Source organism: Phaethon lepturus, unplaced genomic scaffold, assembly GCF_000687285.1.
Source record: "Phaethon lepturus isolate BGI_N335 unplaced genomic scaffold, ASM68728v1 scaffold2527, whole genome shotgun sequence".
NCBI lineage: Eukaryota > Metazoa > Chordata > Aves > Phaethontiformes > Phaethontidae > Phaethon > Phaethon lepturus.
The window spans coordinates 9,082-27,187 of record NW_010550949.1 but is presented as its reverse complement, the minus strand read 5'-3'; the positions used below and the strand labels follow the sequence as shown (position 1 = coordinate 27,187).

The following is an 18,106-nucleotide window of genomic DNA, read 5'->3' as shown; positions in this document are numbered from 1 at the left end:
CTTCCTGATAGAATTGCATCCCTCAGCTGAGATTTGGGGTTTGTTTGCTCTCCTAAATTGCAAGGACTTGATACTGGGACTGGATGGAAGGAGTATGGTTTGGAGATGCAGACTGTTCCTTGCGTTTGCTTTGTGGAATATAATGAGAATGGTTTCCAGGGTTGACTGGTTTTTAATCAATTCTTTAGGCAGCACTGGCCTAGGGAAATGTTTGATCTTTCTTGATTATGGCTTTGCAATCTAATGTAGATTTCATGCATGTGGGAAGCGATGATCCTCCCAGACTAACCCTGGCAAAAGTGTGCTGCAAGCAGATTTGCGGGTAGCGTCTATGTGCGATTGCTGTGTTCTCTGAATAATAAAGAATACAGGAGAACTAGCATGCATTGCTTATAAAACAAATCACACTAGAGAGGTTAACTGTTCTAGTGTAGTCTGTTGTCTTCTTCAGTTAAATCTGTAGTAGTGCTTTGAGCATCTCCACTTGATGTATTTCTTCATTAAATCTTTAAATATTCCTTATAAACAAAGGCCCACATCTTCAATTAGATCTGGAAGACAGAAGCATTGTCAAAAATAGCTAAATACTAATTTGTCAAAATCAAATTTACAAGATCTGCTCCAAAGAGGCTGTTCAGAGGTTCACATGCATAATAAATTCATCTGCTTTAAGGTAGTTCAGCATTCATCAGAAATGCTACACTGGCCACCCTGAGGAGTTAAATTACCACTTTCCAATGAAACAAAGGAGAAACAACAGCTATAATGGCCTTGACAACCTACTTTATTTGTGTGCCCTTACCTTGAAAACTGTGCTGCGCAGGGTTGGAAGGAAGCCTCCAGCCTGTGCATATTTCCTAAATGTTGTGAAGCAATTAAGAAAAAAACAAACAAACAAAAAAACCAACCAACCAACAAAAAAAAAAAAAAAGAAAAAAAAAAAAGAAAAACTTGCAGCAATTAAGTCAGTGGTCAGTGATTTTCATAGGATCTGTCTCTGAAGTTCTGTCTTCTAAGTTCATTTGAAAAACAAGCTGAGGTCCAGGCTTCTCCTTGGCTTTTCAACTTGCCTTTTCTGTCTAGCCGTTGGTGAGTGGCTGGAAGCCCCATCTGACCCCCAAGCACTAGCGGGACGTGGCATACAGTTAACTGGACCCCCCTTATGCTGTCAGTGCTACAAGAGTGCAGACTCTCCAGGGCAGTCTTGGTAGTGACCACGGCATATGTGATAGACTGTCCTCCTTGCCCTGACAGTAGTATTTCAGCCATATGATCATGAGGTGAGGCTGGGAAGGAGGACCAGCATGGAATGTAAATCTTAGCTGTACAATCTGTACTGTTGTCACTAGGTTAACACAGCTCACGGATCTGCCGAGCTTAGATATTGAGTTGTGCTTTGATGTTGACGCTATCTATGTAAACCTTTGGCGCTTTGCAGGGATGGAATATAGCCCTCGGTGGTAGAAAGGGACTCGATTCATAACATCTCGGATGCAGCAGTGGCAAGGCTGGTGGGAGTCCTGTCGCCTCCTCTGCAAGAGGAGGCAGTGGGAAGCACGTCTCGGGGAACGGCTTCTGCAGCTTCGTGAGGATCAGGCCACAGGAAGGAAACTGGAGTGGAAGTCATGCAAATGCTTTCAGGCTTGGAAGCTCTGGGCTCTGAAGGGCTGAGCTGGGTATCAGACATATCAGCTCTGTGAGGGTTTTAACAAATTTTGGAAGCGTGCAGAACCGTGGCAATGATAAGACATCAAAGCAAACCCGGCAGGCCATGTGTTTTTAGGGCTGCCAGATTAAAGCCTCCAAGTATCACACAAAGTAGCCATAGCTCCTCCTTGAGACTTAGCAAGTGACGTTATCAAGGAATGAAGCAAACAGCCTTTCAACAGGGGATAATTTGCCGTACAAACTTTATGCATTAATTAGAAAAACAAACTACGCTGTGTCAATGCCAGACTAATAGAGAATTTCATAAATGCAGAACTGGTGTTTTGCTGCAAGGAAAACACATTCTTAACTTGTGTGAGAACTGAATAAGAAAAGTCTCCCAAAAGCCTGCACTTGAGAGGGAGTCTTAACTACTTGGGTTAAAAATTAATGACCGGGACAATGTAGTGGTGGCCAAGACTGCCATTCTGGGATGTAGCTGGGAAGCAGCCGAAGAAGTGCAGGAGCTCCGTGGGGTGGAGCTCTTGGAGTGTGGAAAAATTGCAAGGCTTTCGTATGTTTTTAGGATTGCCAGCAACTGTCGGAAACATAGGGAAGATCATTCTCTCCCACATCCTGTCCACCTCTCATCACTGAGGAGAGAGGAGTACACGTGGCTAAATGCACCGTGACTATCTGTGGGAAATGGGAAGGAGAAGATTTGTGGGAGTAGTTATTTTTCTTCCTTCTCCTGCAAGGTTCGATTCCAAAGTGGTTGGTATGGTCACCTGGACAAGGGGCTGTGGGTTTCCTTTGGAGGGTGTGGAAGGGAAGCAGTGGTTTCATTCAGTGTCTGTCTGATATCTAGTAGCTGAAATGGAAGTTGAAATGTTCTCAGTAAATCTTCTACAAACAGATTTTGCAGTTTGTGTGAATGCTGTTTGTGTTGTCTAGTTCTGGTTTCTTACCTTGGGGTTTTTCTCCCTAACTTTGCAAACTCCTTGACGTGAGCCTAATAAAAAGAGTGAACTGAACAGAGTCCCATATTTCATTTCCACTATAAATCATTTCCCTTCCTCTGATGTGAACAGCAGTCTCAGTAAAGGATTTAAGGCGTTAATCCAGAAGATCCGTAATTTCTGTCATCTGTATTACTGCAGGGTTTTTTGCACCTCATATTCTCTCCTGTTTGTGATATTAGAATATTTGTGTGTCACAGAAAAACTCCCATCAGAGCATGGTCTTGTTGGTGTTATATTTACCTGCTTTTCTTCTCATGTGTCTCCTCTCACTTTCCTTGCTTTTCTCCTTCTCTGCTCCCATGGACATTCATGTCTCACCACTGAATGGCAGCCTCCCGCCGGGTGCATCCTGACCCGGCTTTGCCGTAGTGGTGGCTGCTTTCCCCTTTTTTCTTCCTGCTTTCACAAATTGCTGGTCAGCTGTTTGCAGAAGAGCAAGGTGAAGCCTGAAGGTTATAGGCTCAGGAGATGGTTCCCCTGCAGCGTGGCAGTGTGTGTGCTCTGTGACCCCGCATTTGCAGACGTCTGTACGGTCACACCAGTATGTAGAATCAACAGTCATCTTCTGTAGGCTATTCTGGATCAATTACAATCAATTTTAAGCCAAGCCCAGAGGATATAATTTTCTGGTTCAGGGATTCTTGTTACAATTTGTAAAACATAAATCTGTAAACCAATTTACATTTTCATTTTATTTCAGACTTCAAGGCTAGGGAGTTGTGGGTTTTTTTTTTAAAAAAAAAAAAGGGTTAATGCTGTTTTACACTCCTTTGAAGAAGTATGTTTATAGTGAGAAGGTAATGGAGGATGTTCTGCCCTTTCAGGCTGTACTTAATTGGGATGTCTCCTAGGACTTTAGCCTAATAGTGGCAAATGGCTATGACTGCTACTCAAACAGGACAGTATTAGCATAAATTGCATTTAATGTGATTATATTCATCCAGGGTTGAGCAGCTAACTGATGCTTAGCCAGGTGTTAAATAGGTATGGGCTATCTAAGGTTTTGTCAATTACTGTAGACATTTGCCAATTAAAGAGGGTAAAAGAGCAAATAAAAATGAAATTCCTTTCTACTTAGCACCTTACATTGTCTTTGCAATTTTCTAAATTGCTTTTTAAAATATTTCTCTCTAGTCCTGTACTCTTTCAAAATGAAGAAATTTTGTACTGAATTTTTAACTGTTCAGCCCACTTATGCAGCAAAATAATTTTCTTACCTATTTCCTGATTTTTCTAGCTTTTTTCCCAGAGTACTGATTTATAGCCAGTTCCTATAGCCAGAAAAATACTAGCAGATGACATAGTACATGAACAAATGATTAAAAAAGAAAAATCTACTATGCAGTACCCCATCTCTATAATCCTGTGGCAACAGAAGTGGTATGCTTGTGTTGTAAAGTTTTAAGAATATACAGCTGTTTTCTGCAATGAAATACATTATTCTCACACTAAACACCTTGCTACTCTCCTCACTGACATGGAAAGGAGTTTTACCAGGAGGTGTGGCTCAAATCCCACAAATTTCATGTGCACACACACACCCTTTTGAGACAGAGGAGACTCCAGCTGGATGAGGTGTGATCTGTTAACCCTGTGCTAGCCCTGTATCCAGCCACGGGCTTTCTTCTTTCCCTTGTTTTCTCAGCAAGGTGTAAAGACAGGAGAATGGTAAGAGGGGGCATCTGCCCTTCTCCATAAATTTCTATTGCAGGCACGTTACTTGGCACATCTTCATTATCAAAGGAGCTGGTTGCACATTAATCTCATTTAAATGTTAATCAGCTTCAAATAAGATGCAATCGATTGAAGGTTTACCGATGAAGTGACCCAGAAGGGATCCAAAGTGAAAGAAGAATGAGAGAACAGCTTTTGGGCTTATTTGGTATTCGAGGCTTTGGACAAATGAGAAACTGTTGCCTTCTCTCCTGTGTAGAGAAACACAAAACTTTTCCCAAGTTTTACTTTGTTACTGATGCTGCAGGGAGCAGGTAATCAGGAATCCCCAAAGCCCTAATTTTCTTCTCCAAGAGGGAGCATGGAGGCTGATTTTGTTATCCGAACAAATGCCCAAAGCAATGCCGCAAGGCTCCCGCTGGTGTTGGAGGAGCCGACTGCCACCAGCCTGTACCGCCATCTCCAGGTCCCGGCTACTGGGCTGCCGTGTAGGACCGCTCATGGAACGCCTGGGCATCTGGGTGACTTCATGAATTGATGAAATCAGTACTATTGTTTGCGCACCGTCAGAAGGGAGAGGGATGGTTCATGTGCTAATTTTGATTGATGATTTACAAACAGATGGTGCTGGCAGGGTTGCACGTGATGCATTAGCACAGGTTTTGAAGAACTCGTGATTTCCTCCTCTGTCTCGGCAGACTTACAAGTGCAAGCCCTGATCATCTAAGGGTTTATGCGTATTCACAATCCAGGCATGTAATTAGCGGATTTATTTTGTTCAAGCTGTTCAGGTACTTAAAGTGAAACACTGGTGTGTGAGTCTGAAACACCACCGTGAGGGTTTTATTAGCTCTCAGTAGTTGAAACTGATGTACTAGCTGGTGTTTCATTTTCTCCTGTAATTGTGCTATACTGCCTTGTTTATGAATGCATACCATTACAAGCAGAAATATTTACAGAAGCTGCAGGACCAAGCACTGGAGAGGCTCGACAGAAGCCTTATGTGCACTGCTGCAGGGCTGAGGCAGCGTTGGCTGAGCCGCGGTGTGGGCCAGGTGCCCCCAGCAGCACCTTCCTGGCACCCATCAGCACCCTGCGGGCAGGAAGTGGCACTTCTGGCACTTCCTCAAGGTGTCTCAACTCGAGTGGAATTTCATGGGACAAAGAGACATTTCTCACAGCCTCGGGGGCTTTCCAGGCCACATGCCAGAGACATGCTGCAAACAGTTGAGGTGTCAACATGTCTTCAGGAAGAACCCCGAGTATCAATATAGGCTGGGCGATGAAGGGATCGAGAGCAGCCCTGCCGAGAAGGACTTGGGGGTACTGGTGGATGAAAAGCTGGACGTGAGCCGGCAAGGTGTGCTGACAGGCCAGAAGGCCAACCATATCCTGGGCTGCATCCAAAGCACCGTGGCCAGCAGGTCGAGGGAGGTGATTCTGCCCCTTGACTCTGCTCTGGGGAGACCCCACCTGGAGTCCTGTATCCAGCGCTGGAGCCCTCAGCACAGGAAAGACATGGACCTGTTGGAGCGGGTCCAGAGGAGGCCACAAACATGATCCGAGGGATGGAACAGCTCTCCTGTGAGGACAGGCTGAGAGAGTTGGGGTTGTTCAGCCTGGAGAAGAGAAGGCTCCCAGAAGCCCTTTTTGCAGCCTTCCAGTACTTAAAGGTAGCTTGTAAGAAAGAAGGGGACAAACATTTTAGCAGGGCCTGTTGCAACAGGACAAGGGGTAATGGTTTTAAACTAAAAGAGTAGATTTAGACTAGCTGTGAGGAAGAAATTTTTCACCATGAGGGTTGTGAAACACTGGCACAGGTTGCCCAGACAGGTGCTAGATACCTCAACCCTGGAAACATTCAAGATCAGGCTTGATGGGACTCTGAGCAGCCTGGTCTAGCTGAAGATGTCCCTGCTCACTGCAGGGGGGTTGGACTAGATGAGGTCCCTTCCAAACCATTAGAAAAAAGTCCTGTAGCAGTCTGTGGAGGAAAGCGTTAGGTGGCATATATGTAGGGTCGCTACCAGCTCCATCAGAAAATCAACACATTGTGGTTTGACTAAAAATAACATCTTTATGGGCAGTATCTACCCTTTGACAAGTGCAGAGCAGGTCTGTCTCATCAAGACTGTTGTCATCCTCCTCTTGCAGGGACAAAAGGATTGCAAGCACTTTTGTGGCAGGACTAAAGTGGCAGGTGAGCCCCCTTGTCACCTGGAGCGTCCCACTACAGATACTGCATCCATAATACTCATCAGACTCCTCCCTGCCCTCACCGCAGGTCTTGCCATTCAGAGAGGATACTGAGCTGGGCTCTGCCTGGTGGCTCATTCATTTGGCTGTCATTAGCCATCCAGAACAGAGAAATGTTCTTGCTGAAAAGCGTACAAGCTCATTAAAGGTCAGCACTGCCCTCCACATTGGTCTCCTTTGATCAGAAAAGCAAATTTATGCTTGTGAGAGAAATGAGACTCAGCAGTCTGCCCCCAGTCCACCTCTCTGCCTTTAAAATGTTGTTGAAAATACTCTCATCTAAGGTGTTTCCCACTTATGGGGCATAATTATGAGTTGTGTTCTTTTATAACCAAAATCTTTGATCCTGACAGAATTTATCTGTGGTAACACAGTTTTAATTGTTTGGCTCATTTTTATGTCTGCAGTCCTTTAGTCCTACCTCCACTGGGAGTTAACGTGCTGACTAAATGCATTTAGTATTATCTTACGGGTTCCCTTAAGGCTGGAAGTCCTTGCAGCTGAGCTTGGGTCTCAGATAAACTCTCTGCAGGGTGAGACTTAATGTGGCCACAGGGGTTGTCCATGCATCAGGGACTTGGCAGAGCAGTGGAGGTGCCCTTTCTGACATGTCTCCTACAGCAAAGCACAGCAGTTTATTGGGGCAGTTGCAGTGTGCCAGGGCATTGCCGGAGCTACCGATCAAAGGTTGGACCACAGTTTATTGGACTGTTACAAATGGGTTTTGCTTGGCAATGTGTTCTGTCTTCCAAGCCCAGATGACTTGCTTTGGTGGTTCTGTCCCATGTCAGTTTTTATTTACAATAGTAGAAGGTTCTTACAGGTAGGTGTATGGCTAACAGAAGGGGGAAGTTATCTTCTGTGTGTGTGCAACTCCTTGAAGGTGGTGGCCTTATAATTAGAAATTCTGGTATTGTACAGTGCTCCTAGGGCTGTGCAGATTTCCATTTATTCAAACAGGCTTCTGCGCAGTTCAGGCAACTTGGCAAATCAACACAGGGTGCTCCTCCTAGGATCATCTCGTAAAGGAATGCATAAATCACTTGTTTACAAGTCCTCAAAGGAATAATATTGATTGGAGGTAAATGCTTGTAAATGGTAATAAATAGCTATGTAATGGTCACATGGATGGCTTTCAAGGTTATTTTAAGTTAATGCGAACGCAGGTTTCAGCTGTTACGTCTGCACTCTGAAAGAATAGAATAGTGTCTGTTAAGTGAACAGTAAAATATTTGTAAGGGAAGGTATTTGGAGTCAAAAATATGAAGTCTGAAACTTAGGGCATTTGAAGGATGGTAGCTAAAGCCAAACACATAGAAAACAAAAATCCCAAATGCTTAGGATGTCTGCAAATTCTTCACTTAACAGCTCTCAAACCAGGGATGGTCTTTTCACAGCTCAGGATATTGTATGTGGGATTTTGTGAGCCTGTGCATTTCGAAATACCTGCTCTGCAGATCTTTCAGGAGCATCAGTAATGTTGAAATCTTACTTCAAAAGGCAGAAATTTCAAAGGTTTTTCATGTGGTGCTTGCTTTCATTTTTCGCACCGTAGCTGCTAATTTTTCCTAGGCCATAGCTGAGCCATACCCCCTTCTCTTAGTCTTATTACTAGAGTACAGCTAGGAGTCTTCAATTTGCTTTTGAAACATTAAGCTAGGAGGAAACGCTTGTAAAGCAAGGCTTCGTACATGTACAGATGAGCCAAAAAGCATCAGCTTTTTTCCAGGAACAAGATTCCAGCTGGAACTCAGCATCTCTGTGAACTTGCAGAATGGCTCTTAAAGATTGTGGCCAAGGTGCTTGGGCGGTCAGGCTAGAGCTAGGAAACCTCAGGGCATCTTCTGTAATAGCAATAATCCAGGAAGGTGCTATCTTTGTGATTCCCCCCCCCGCAAGTCACAAGCAAGCGGGTGAAACACTGTCCCCCCCCAGGGTGCCTGCGTCGCACGTGAGGGCAGTGCTGGAGCCCACAACAGCCGCAGCAGCCTGTGGGCTGCGCTCCCAGCGCAGGAAGGGTTCAGGTGGCAACACGCTCCACGTGCTGCCCTGCTGCCTCCTGTCTCTGCTGTGCCTGTATATGGAGAGGTCCCTCCAGCTCCACTGTGTTTCTGCACGGTTCTGTCATGTGGAATTGTTTCCAAGTCTCAGCTCCTGATTGTTTTGTGGGGTTTTTTTAAGTATTATTTATCAGGCTTCAGGTTGCAAGGCAGTTACACAGAGGAGCAACCCGTGCCTGTCACTGAGCAGCCCAGGCTGTGGGCAAGTGCCCCTTTCATTGCCAGGACTCATTTGTGACAAAATCTAGTGCTGCTGAATTAGACACAGGTGAGGTACTTAACTGCAGGACAACATTCGTATCTCATGCAGAGCTGGAAGTCCAGCTATCCATCTGTTACGGTCTCTGGATAACTTCAGTACAAAACTCTTCAATTCACTGGGCTTCTACAGTGAATGAAAAAATTGGCAATCCATGCTACATTAAACCCTGCTCGGGATATTTACAGACTTTAATATAAACTGAAGTATTTCTGTATATAAAACCTGTGGTTTATAGGAGGGGAGGGACAACATGGGTTTTTATCTACCTGGAATATCCCTCCTATCTCTTCTTCAGTTGGGATCTTGCTGGTAATTAGTTACATGTAAAGAGGAAAGGCACTGGAAAGAGACTTCAGGCATAAGAGGCTGTTGGGAGCTCCAGCTTCCCTTGCTTGGTCTAACTCTAGTTAGCTACTCATCATCGCCCTGCTAGGGATGCAAAGTCCCAGAGAAATCTGGAGACAGCCAGAGGGTCGCGAAGTAGGACTGGGCTGTGGTTGCTCAGAGGACATGAAAGGGCAGAGGTGCAAGACCAACAAGTGCAGAGTCTCATACAGCAAGAAGATAGCTGAGTCGGGAAGAAGCCTGGCTTTGCCTAGTTGCCATCCTTGCACACCTTTCCTGCTGCAGAACCAGCTTCAGGTTCCCACCCGTGAACAGGTTAATGGATGTCTTTGTCCCAAGAGGGTCATGAAGGCAAATTAACTCTAGGGGACCATGGTGATGGGCTCTGTGAGCAGGGGCACTCCTTAACTTGGTATCCAAAACATTGGGATGTATCCAAATTCTGATGCTTCTTTACACCATGCACCCATTTTGACTTTTTCAGAAGAGCTCCAAATCTTAAACAGCCTGAGAACAAATAAACGTAATCCTGGCATTTCCATCGCCCATACTAGAAAGCTATACTATGTTGTGGTGACTAGCCAGAATGGTGCAAAAATCTCTTTTGTAGGGTAGCTTTATTTAACTTTTGAAAAAATAAGGTCAGAAATTTAGGCCAATTAGTGTGAACAAAGCTCAGCAGGTTCACATCTACCTTATGCAACCAGATCTCTAATTACTATCTGTGTATTTTAAACTCTTTATACAGTCCTTTGAAATACGATTTTTCTCTAACTAGAATCCTGTATGCTGTTTCTCAGCTTTTTTTAGCATTTGAACTGCATGGGTTTTCTGTCTTAATTCCTACTTCATCTTCAATAAAATATTTGAGTAAATTTTACCAATTACAGTTGGAATTATGGGTTGTATATTCAGTAAGTTGCCAGGGTTAGGAAACTGTAATGAGCTCGTTAATTATATAGATTAAGCACCAAACTTTAGATATGTGTTTCATGGCTATGCTGTTTATTACATTTGTAGATCTGCGTTGTCGAAGGCACGTGTTTTATTCTTTGACAGCGAAAACACATACATGTTAAATCGAAGTAGGACTTGCTGTTTTGGAGATACTGCTGATTCTAATGCATTAATTCATTTTGCTTGGTTCTAATGTGTCAATTCATTTTGTTTACACAGAGACTTTGCTTATGTGGCAAGAGACAAAGACACAAGAATTCTGAAATGTCATGTGTTTCGATGTGACACACCTGCAAAAGCCATCGCCACAAGTTTACATGAAATCTGCTCAAAGGTAAGTGGATTTAAAGTCAGATGCATTCATCTGTTTAGAGGTCCCTGAGCCTAATGCACACAATCAGCAACCATGTGCAGTGTTAGTTTAGTTTATATCACTGGCAATGAGAAATAGTGTAGAGAATTTGTAAAGGAAAGGATGTGAATGGATGGGAGTAACGGGAAGGTGAGCATTTAGATTTGAGGAGGATGATATGTGCTTTTGATTTGACAGGAGTGTATAGAGACTGGAGGTTTTCCTGTATAATAAAGAAGCTGCGAGTTCAAAATGGAAAAAGAACATACAGCTTCAATTAATAATAAATGGTGACGTTAAACTCCGTAAATAAATCGGACCTTGTTTAAATGCTATCATTCAATGGTATTATCCTGCAGGACAGACAGGAAAATAGTTGCTAACATTACTCTGCTCACTTAAAAAAAAAAAAATCAGGGAGAAGAGGGGGTTTAAGCTACTCTAGTTACAAACACTGAAGGATCTTAGTTCCTGCTTGTGGTAGCATTGTCTTTAGTACTAGAGAGGACTGTTCTTTTCAATTGTTTTACCTTCCAGATTTGCCACCATACCCTGGTTATTAATTTTGGTTTTCTTGCATGATCAGTTCATGAGTGTCCTCTGTATGGTCATTTCATGCAGCAGTAGCAAGGCAATACATCCTTTACATCAGGCAAACGTGATTGAAATGCTTTATAGAGAGGCAGTTAAACCAATCTACTTGGAACTCTTTTTCATTCTTTTATTGAGCTATGGTGGATTTGAGGCTGCATCCCACTTTTTAAAAATATTATGCTGTTTATTTTGGTTTTCCTTAAGACATGTCGGTTTGCACCACAGGAAAAGTGGGCTGTGGGGATGAATAACCTTATCGGTTATCCTTGTGTAACTTTTCCCTCCTCGTGAGTCACAGCTCTTCTAGAAAAGCTAGTTAGGAAACCTTCAGGTTTTAAAATTCTGCTGATTTACTGTATGCCTGTCATTTGCTTTTTACATTTTGCCTTCGTGTTAGTGAATGGAATCAGTGATGTCAAATTTCCCTCTGTAGCCAGTTGTCTAGTCTAAACATTTTTCATTTTTGCAACACCGCAGCCGTGGCTACTGAACTTGCGATGTTTCACGCAAACAGCATGAGCATTGACACGGTGTGCGTTACCATAACCTTCTGGGCAGCAGAGTTTTGCCTGAGGCAGAGGCAGAACAGAGCCCAGCAACTGTGCAAAGCCGGGCAGGTCTGTCGGGCTCGGGTGCCTGCGGGAGTGCCGGTGGCAGGACTCGGGGAGCTGCTGAGGTTGGCCCTGGAGCTGCAGGCTGTGCTTGGTGAGGTTTGACACCAAGCATCTGACTGGAGAAGCCTAGACCTGGTATGTCCCTCAGCTTTCTCCTCTGACTCTCAATTCTCACAGATGTTTCCAGCAAGTCCAGCAGGGAAAAATATGCTACACAGGCCCTACCACAGCTGCTTTCATCCAGTAAGGTCAACATCAAGTAGCTGCCATGGTAGCTATAGTGCTGTATGCCCCACAGGGCCATCAGAAAGGCAGCAGAGCTGTCGCATATGTAACTGTGCCATGAAACTCCTGGCGTTAATTTTGAGTAAGGAGCAACTAAGCATTTAAAACCATAGTTAATAATAACACAATAAAACAGGATGGTGTTGATAAGTAGAGCATGTTCCTTTGTAATTCAGCAATAGATGTAATCCTGATTCAGGGAAGCACTTGGCATGTGCTAATGGACACACTGGACGTCTTTGCTGAGTCAGGGCTTCTTCCTAAGCTAGTGTGTATCGCATTTCATCTGCGGGGGGAATATTATCATGTGTCCCTGTAACAGAAAATACTTTCAAAATACTTAAAAAAAAAAAAAAAAAAAAAAAAGAGAGAGACACATTTGCTAGAAGCATCTTCAGACCAATTGTCATCTGCTCGAACACCAGTTATATTTATAGCTTAATTACAATTAGCAGTCATAGTGTAAAGCAGCAGATAGCAATACTTCATATATGAGCTTTGGAAAACCTCCGTCAGCTTCCTGGGGTCCCTTCTCAGTCATATATTTGTAGGGAATAATCATCAAGTGGTTATTTTGAAGTGGTTGGGGTGTGTGGGGGGGTTTTCCCCCTCTTTTGCTAACGTTATATGTTTTGGGGGAAGAACAGGTTGTATATTGTATGGGATTTTTAATTCCAGAAGAAACATTAAAGTGGAGGAAAAAATATACACAGCAGAAGATAGATCAGAGAGGAACATGAATAATGAACACTTTTCTCTGTGTGTTAAATATTTATATTTCTTGCTGTATTACTCCTCACAGCAATTGTGCTATTGATAAAAATGGGTAGTTTTCTTCCTTCTCCATCTGTCTTTTACCTAGGGTTGGACACCACTTAATTTCTTTATATAATTAAAGGAATGGTTAATAAACTGGAGGACAATTAAAATTGTTATTTAAAAAGAATAACCTGTTTGGTCATGTAGCTTCTGACTTATTTCAGATTTCAGAAACTGGGGTTGTAACAGGTGTAAATTTATACTTGTAGTTGCTACTGTACTATAGTTTTTTAAAAAAATGCTGTACTATCGTTATCATCTTCAGATTATGGCTGAACGGAAGAATGCTAAAGCTATGGCTTGCAGCTCGTTGCAAGAGAGGACAAATGTCACCCTTGATGTTCCTCTGCAAGGTACTGTGTCGTTTCTGATTCTGCTTTTGACCAAACTGAAGCATGTTGGGTGGAGAGGTCAGGAGTGTAATCCTGTCTTTTAATTACTGTATCTGACTGTACTTTGCTACTGGATTACATTTTTATTGGGTGTGTTGACCGTTGCTCAGTTATGTCAACTCGTGCATTTCCTCATTTGTTTTGAAATACAGATTTTGCAATTGCAGTCTTACTTATTTGTGGCTACTTGCACGTGTTGTCTCGTTCACATCAAAATACCTCATGACTTGAGACTGCACAAATTGGCCAAATCTTCCTTAAAAACAGAATATACTCCAGGTGATCCCTTGGATTCAGAGGAGCTGTAGGAGGACTCCACCTAGCATCAATTTTAGTAACTTCCAAGGCAAGAGGTGCAAGTGGATTGTTATCTGACTTAAGGGTCTTTAGCACGCTGTACTACAGCATGGTAAAAGAAAGTTGCTTTTGTTGCATGTCTTTATTAGTCATAGCTTCATAGTTGCTATTTTGAAAGTATTCCAGAAGAACAAACATACTCTGTGTTAGCTTTACAGAAAATTACATGCTTCTAGATCCATCCCCCTTTAGCAGGGATGGTATTAAAACCAGATTTGAGATTTTACATAGTTATGCAGTGAAACTTTGGTCTGTATGTCTCAGAGACACATTCCTCTGTATTTTGTGGGTTTTAATGTAACAGCAAGATAACATGACCTTAGGTGATGCAGTTATTCCTAATTCCTTTAAAAATTACTGAGCATTGTTCTTGTCAGAGGGAGTGAAAATTTGTTTTAATACAATACCTTCAGAACACAATTACTGGGTAAACTGTTTTATGTTATTGATGAAAAAAAAAAGTGGTTTTCCCTGCTGCGAATGCCTGAAATTGATTTTTGTTCCCATGCAGTAGATTTCCCAACACCAAAGACAGAACTTGTACAGAAGTTCCACGTCCAGTACCTGGGCATGCTGCCTGTAGCTAAACCTGTGGGTATGTAACACTTATTCTTATGTGACTTCCAAAATACTTGGCGCAAACTCTGCTAGCCAAGCGTAAATGCATGGTTTTCAAAGGGTATGGCCTGAAGACGTCTAGTATTCAGGGTCTCATTTGAACATGTGTTTTGCAACCAGAGTATTTTGGGAGCTGCCAGGAAGGCGGAGTTCCTTTCTACTGCCTTCTATAACTATGAGCTCTGCTACTAATGAGAAGGGCCCTAGAGAACAGCAACGGTGCAGCAGCTAAACAAGATGTGATCCTGTTTTCTAATTGAGGCACCTGTTTTGTTTCTGCAGTTGAAGAAAAACAACTTCACAACCCCTCCTTCAATCATCAAATTAATTTTAATAAGGAGTCAAAACCTATGTTTTCTGTACTATTATGTGCAAATAAGTATCGTGTTATTGTTTGCTTATGTATTTATTTTTCATTATTGCATTTTCTTCTATTTTAGGAATGGACACTCTGAATAGTGCCATTGAAAGTCTAATGGCTTCCTCTAGCAAAGAAGACTGGATGCCAGTTACCATGAATGTTGCTGATGCTACTGTCACAGTCATCAATGAAAGAGTAAGGCAGACTGTCTTTTTTTAGAACATAACATGAATGCTGAAAACCAGGAACACATAAACACTAGTAGAAAGCGTTCATTTGTAGTAGAATTCATTTGCTTATCTTGCATTTTATTTCTTTCCAGGGCTGTGAATCTGTAGAGGCTGTTTCTGCTTGTATCAACTTCAGCTTTATTTACCATTCCAAGCATATTCTTGGAAATATAAATTAAGTATTCATTAGATACTTAAAACAAATTAAAAATTAGATACTTACAACAAATTTTCTAGGAATTTTGAGTCTAAAATGCTGTAGGTTAAGCCCTAAGTAGCAATCCTAAATTCTAAACTGTATTTACTTTATTCTTGGTACGTAAGCCAAGAGTAGTATTAAAATCTGTGTTTCACATCGCTGTCCTTTTTGTAGAGCATCTTCCGTAGAGATTAATACAATGAAACTTTCAAAGAGTATCTTTTATGTAAGTCTTCTGATGAGGTCTTAAACAAACATCTCTAACACAGCACTGACAGGGCAGTATTCTTTGGAGTCATAATAGCCATACATTTCCTCAAAAAACAAGCGGTACTTGAAATGCACAATATGCTCAGGGCTGACGCTCAAAGCCTTGGCCTTCTGGCGATAGCCTAGCAGGGGAGATCCAGCCCAGGCCTGAGCACGCAGGGTATGTGCAGATAGATAAAAAGGAATTCCACAATACTGTATCAGTTTCCCCCTTTTAATCAACTTAAGCTTGAAAGTAAAGTTCCACAGAATATCCAGTAGTAATGATCCATCATTTGATTCATAATCAGAATGAAGAGGAAATCATGGTGGAGTGTCGTGTGCGGTTCCTGTCCTTCATGGGAGTAGGCAAGGACGTTCACACATTCGCCTTCATTATGGATACAGGCAACCAGCATTTTGAGTGCCACGTTTTTTGGTGTGAACCAAATGCAGGCAATGTATCAGAAGCTGTTCAGGCTGCTTGTATGGTAAGTGAGCTTCTTCAAAGGCACCTAGTAGCACTTGGATTTTTCACCTCCTCCATAAATAATTGTCTTTCCAAATTTGCAATTATATTAATTTCAAGACAGAAAAAGAATGAAGAGATAAAAATAGGAATTTGGATTCTGATACATTTAATCAGTTAAAACTAAACATTTTTAAGTTTGAAATGTCAATTTAGTGAACAGTGCCCCTTTAATCATCTTCCCTCCTAACCTCTGCAACATCTGTGTAAGTTAGATCTCTTTTCTTCCGCTGCACAAGTTACCTAATGCTGGAAAAACATTTTGCACTGAGTTCTGTTATACAACACAGTGACCATGTAGTGAAAATAATCCTTGTTCAAGAATAGCTGAATGCAGAAAACTTATTTTTCCATTTTCAAAGGGCTGTTTGTATGATTTAGTATCCATCATGTGCTAATGAACAGTTTCTGCCCACAGATTTAACAGACCAGTGTCCCATTAACTTCAGTTGGGCTGTATGTCACGGCCAAAATGAAGGTTTGACTCTATTTCATGAGAAAGCATATTTAAAGTGCTCTGTGAAAGTACTGGATACAGTAAGGATTGCAGAATGCTTTTGCTTTGTTGCAGTTACGGTATCAGAAGTGCTTAGTAGCCAGACCTCCTTCGCAGAAAGTTCGACCGCCCCCACCTCCTGCAGACTCGGTGACAAGAAGAGTTACAACTAACGTAAAAAGAGGAGTGTTGTCCCTCATTGACACTTTGAAACAGAAACGTCCGGTCACTGAGATGCCATAGCTGCGTGAGAGAGAAGATTCTCGCAACATTTAACTGAAGACGACAGTAGCTACACTAAGGAAAACGAACTGACGATGTCTGGCCTTCCATTTCAAACTGCTGATGCCTTGTCTTCAGAGAATCTACCCTTATCAAAACAATGTTAGACAAGCATGTTCTCTCGTTCTTGCCACCATCATGTGATATGAAAAGAAGCATGAATAATTTTTTTGCTGTCAGTGAGTTACATCATGAGCAATGGAAGGTCTGTTTGATTGTAAATACATGAACGTTACCTAAACTCACACACAAAAAAGAATGTGGCCACGTCCCTCCCAGTGAACTCATGCTAAAGTCCTTGGAGTGAATGATGCCCGAGTTGATAGTTTTACCGTCTTGAGCTGGATTTGTCACAAACCGATCGTAAATCCTACAGCACTTTGCTCTGTTTTCAACACTGGAGTAGGTACCAAGTATTAGCTACCATTGAATAACTGTAGATTAAATACCAAGTTTTATTTTTTACAGAACTACACCTGTTAGTTTTAAATTGTTTGTCAGCCATCGGTCTAGCAACCACTTTAACATCTCCCTGACATGCTTTTGAACCATGGTATATCATTATTTCATCTCCTGGTTATACATTAAGGTCTTAGAGAAGAATCGTGTTTAATACCAAGCCAATGCAGAAAAATCCAAAAGTGTTTTCAGTAATTGAGTTGCAGGGTGAGCCACTGAAGCTTTTCAGCTTTAAAACATACAAATGCAACTGTCAGCTGTTAAATTTATTCTCCTAAATCTGTCATTAATTCATTAAAAATACCATTTGTTTCATGCAGGGCTCAAACCAATTGGGGTGAGAAAGAACTAGTCTAATTTTACTGTCTTACAACACTTACAGAGACCAAGATATTCCACACCTTTTCCATGCAAGCGTTTGACAAAATGTTCACTTCAGCAACTGGTTGCAGAATTCCCCCTTGCCCTAAGTTTGTTGCTGAACACTTAACATGTCACCAAAAAAAAAAATCGTGTTTCTTGTTATTTACAAAATTCCATGGGATTTCTTTTACTTTTGATGCTCTTGTGACAAAATAAGAGAGTTGTTTTCTAACAGGATAGCGCTTCAGGTGGTACAACTTGATGTAAATGCTTTTGCTCCAAAGGCTTCATCTAATTGCTTTGATTTACACACTACTGCAGTCCCTGACGAAGTCAGCCCGGTATTGCCCCTTAAAATTGCACCTCAAGCTAGTTTTCAGATGCAGTTATGTGTCTTGACCCTCTCCCTTTACCATCTTCTGTCTAGACCTGCAGGATTGGTACAAATTTTGGAAATGGAACATTAGAGAGATTTTTAACTGGTGTTAAAAACGTTTTGCCTCCATTTACAGATATGTTCCAAACTGTAACTGTCTTCCAAGTCTGCAAATCTGGTCACACTGTAATTTTAAAAGAACAATGGCAAGGTTGGTATTACAAGAACTCTCATTTTGCTGTGCAAGAGGCTGTTATAAACAAAACTTTTCTTTTTATTTCCTTGTTTAAAGAAATTAATGGCAACAC

At 42.0% G+C, this 18,106-nt stretch overlaps 1 protein-coding gene across 1 annotated transcript in view; it reads left to right on the top strand.

Moving 5' to 3' along the window:
* The window catches only part of APBB2 (amyloid beta (A4) precursor protein-binding, family B, member 2), a gene marked incomplete at its 5' end in the record, with an annotated part of 68,161 nt that extends 51,256 nt beyond the window's left edge, over positions 1 to 16,905 (top strand). The window contains 6 exons of the mRNA XM_010290687.1: positions 10,443 to 10,557; positions 13,153 to 13,240; positions 14,148 to 14,231; positions 14,695 to 14,810; positions 15,605 to 15,784; positions 16,394 to 16,905. Coding sequence (XP_010288989.1) covers positions 10,443 to 10,557; positions 13,153 to 13,240; positions 14,148 to 14,231; positions 14,695 to 14,810; positions 15,605 to 15,784; positions 16,394 to 16,561 — 751 coding nt within the window. The remainder of the gene's footprint in view (positions 1 to 10,442; positions 10,558 to 13,152; positions 13,241 to 14,147; positions 14,232 to 14,694; positions 14,811 to 15,604; positions 15,785 to 16,393) is intronic.
* Positions 16,906 to 18,106: the final 1,201 nt, after the last annotated feature.